Genomic DNA, 2798 nt, shown 5'->3' on the forward strand with positions numbered 1-2798 from the left:
CGCGAGGAAGAAGGTAAACTGCTATATAAGGTAATGGAGAAAAAAGTAGTTAATGTAGCCAGGTACTATCACCACGAGATAGTTTATATAGGTAGTAAAGAAGATAATATTTGCAATAATATCTATAAGGGGCTAGATATTATAAGAGCGATAAACTATAAGCTAAAAGACTTAATAATGCCTTTAAGACTAGCTGGAGTAAAAATTAGTATAAGGTAAGGCCGAAGTTCTAGTAAAAAGAGGTTGTCTAGCTATATTAACACCCTATTACCGCTCAGCAAGCGTATATATTTAGGCTCTCCGCCCAAAGGCGGAAGGCGCCTTATAACCCTAAATTAAGTGTATTAACGCGTTATTACTAGGGACTATAGAAAGCCTCTTTATAAGGCAAGCTCTCTGGCTATAATACTTACTACACTAAAAGGTAGTATTAAAGGATATAAGTCTTTATATACGCGGGCCGGCATTATTTAATATAACATTTTAATAGGCAACCTTATAATAAACGAGGAAGATAATAATCCTTCTTAGCCGGCATTCTTAATTAACTTTAATCTTGCGATTAAGGAGTAGTAAGAAGGGCCTTTAGGAGCGCGGGGTAAGACTAGTATAAGAGTATTTATAGCGATTAGAGTGCTCATAGGCGAGATATATTTAGCTTAGTATAATTTTAAGTCGTTCTTTTAGGTGCTATTCTAGATATATATTCACTATAATAGACTTAATAAGAAAGGCAATATTGTTAATAGGTTTAATAAGTGGAATTCTATAAATATAGAAGAGCTACATCGGGAAAATATTCGCAGGCTGGGTTTCAAGTTGACTTTATTAAGCGCGTTTCGCGTAATTGACATGCAGTTAACCAACTTAATACATTTAAAAGTTAAATAACACGCAGTTAACCAACTTGACACATTTAAAAGTTAAATAACACGTAATTAACCAACTTAATATATTTAAAAGTTAAATAATACGCAATTAACCTGTAATTAACCTGCAATTAACCAACTTGATATATTTAAAAGTTAAATAATACGCAATTAACCTGTAATTAACCTGCAATTAACCAACTTGATATATTTAAAAGTTAAATAACACGCAGTTAACTAACTTATATATTCCTTAATATATAATTAAGGTAATATAATATATTATTTTTAAGTTATATGCTTAAGAGGCTCTATACGAAGCTCTATACGAAGCTCTGCGACAGAGGCTCTGCATAAGGCTCTGTACGAGGCTCTATACGAGGCTCTGCACAAAGCTCTATACAAAGCTCTACGTATAGAGGCTCTGCACGAGGCTTTACGCGAAGCTCTATGTACGGAGGCTCTATACAAAGCTCTGCGTACAGAGGCTCTACACGAAGCTCTATATTAGGTCCCCGCACGTACCTCTACCAAGTTACCCCCTTTACAGCCACCTTATTTTTTACCCTTCCTTATATCCTCCCTACCTTAGGAGGTACTGGAACGGCAGCTAGTAAAGGACCGTCGCTAGAACCAGATAACCGTCGCCAGAACTAGACAACCGTTGCCAAAACTAGATAACCGTCGCCAGAACTAGACGACCGTCGCCAGAACTAGATAACCGTCGCTAGAACCAGATAACGACCATTTAAATAACTAGCTAGCAAACACTATAATTAATTTAATTAATTAATTGATTAAATTAAACCAGAGCTTTAATATTAGCCTATTACCAAATCAAATTAAGACTTCCTAGGGAGGCACCCTAGATAACTACTGTTTAAATATATAGCTAGCGAACGGCTATAGAGAACAATTCGAATTAATAAGAGCCTTTAATTAGGCTAACTCCTCCCCTAAATTAAACTAGACACTAACGCAGGCAGATAGGCAGGCAGGCAGGTAAGTAGGTAGGTAGATAGGTAGGTAAATAAACAAGTAGGTAGGCAGATAAGTAGGTAGGCAGGTAGGTAGGTAGGTAGGAGAGGACCGTTACTAGAACTAGACGACTATTACTAGAACTAGATAACCGTCGCCAGAACTAGATAACCGTCACTAGAACTATAACCATCGCTAAAATTAGACGACCGTTGTTATGGACGCTTTAAGTACAATATTATAACTACTAGGAGAGGAGTTGGAAGAAGCTAGTTAGTTAATAAGAGTACAGTTTAGGATGGATCCGGTAGAGCTATGTGACGAGAAATAGTAACTAAGGTTACATAACATGCTACGTATTAAACGAGAGGAATAAGAGGAACTTACGTACCTTATGTATAAGACGTATATTACGTATAAGAAGGATTTTATAGAAGTACGGTTGTGTATTTAAGGACCCTTAGTCCCTACCTAAATAGTTCCTTCCTTATAGTAATTCTTAGAATATAATTAGAGTTAATCTATTAGGCAACCACTCCACTAGTTATTATTACGTTATTAACTACTATCTTTACATTTCCTATATACCTAGCCTATTAACGAACCTATCGTAGTTCCTACTACCAGGTTTCGTTATATAATTACTACCTAGTTACGGTATTAAATATAGAAGGTTAAATAATATGTTACTAAAAGCAGCTACTATAACGCTATTAACGGCGGCAACTACATTAGGATTAGGGGGTGACACTAGCATAGCGGACATTGACTCGCAACGACCTGTGACGGTAAAATAATTACAAAAAATAGTTAATCAGTTAACAGAAAACACTAGAGCACTTAAATAAAAGATTAACGGGATAGGCGCAGTAAAGGTTAAGTTACTATTAATTAAAAGATTCTTAGGAGAAAGATTAAAGCTTAAAGGATTCCTTACGTAAATACATTTTA

General features: G+C 35.6%; 1 protein-coding gene across 1 annotated transcript; it reads left to right on the top strand.

The window, feature by feature from the left end:
• On the top strand, nucleotides 1-219 carry K441DRAFT_575385 (uncharacterized protein; the record flags this gene model as incomplete). The annotated part of the gene is made up of 1 exon (XM_067644162.1): nucleotides 1-219. A coding segment is annotated over one exon (219 nt), but the record flags the coding sequence as incomplete, so codon positions are not given.
• Nucleotides 220-2798: the final 2579 nt, after the last annotated feature.

Source organism: Cenococcum geophilum (assembly GCF_001692895.1).
Source record: "Cenococcum geophilum 1.58 unplaced genomic scaffold K441scaffold_40, whole genome shotgun sequence".
Taxonomy (NCBI): Eukaryota; Fungi; Ascomycota; class Dothideomycetes; order Gloniales; family Gloniaceae; genus Cenococcum; species Cenococcum geophilum.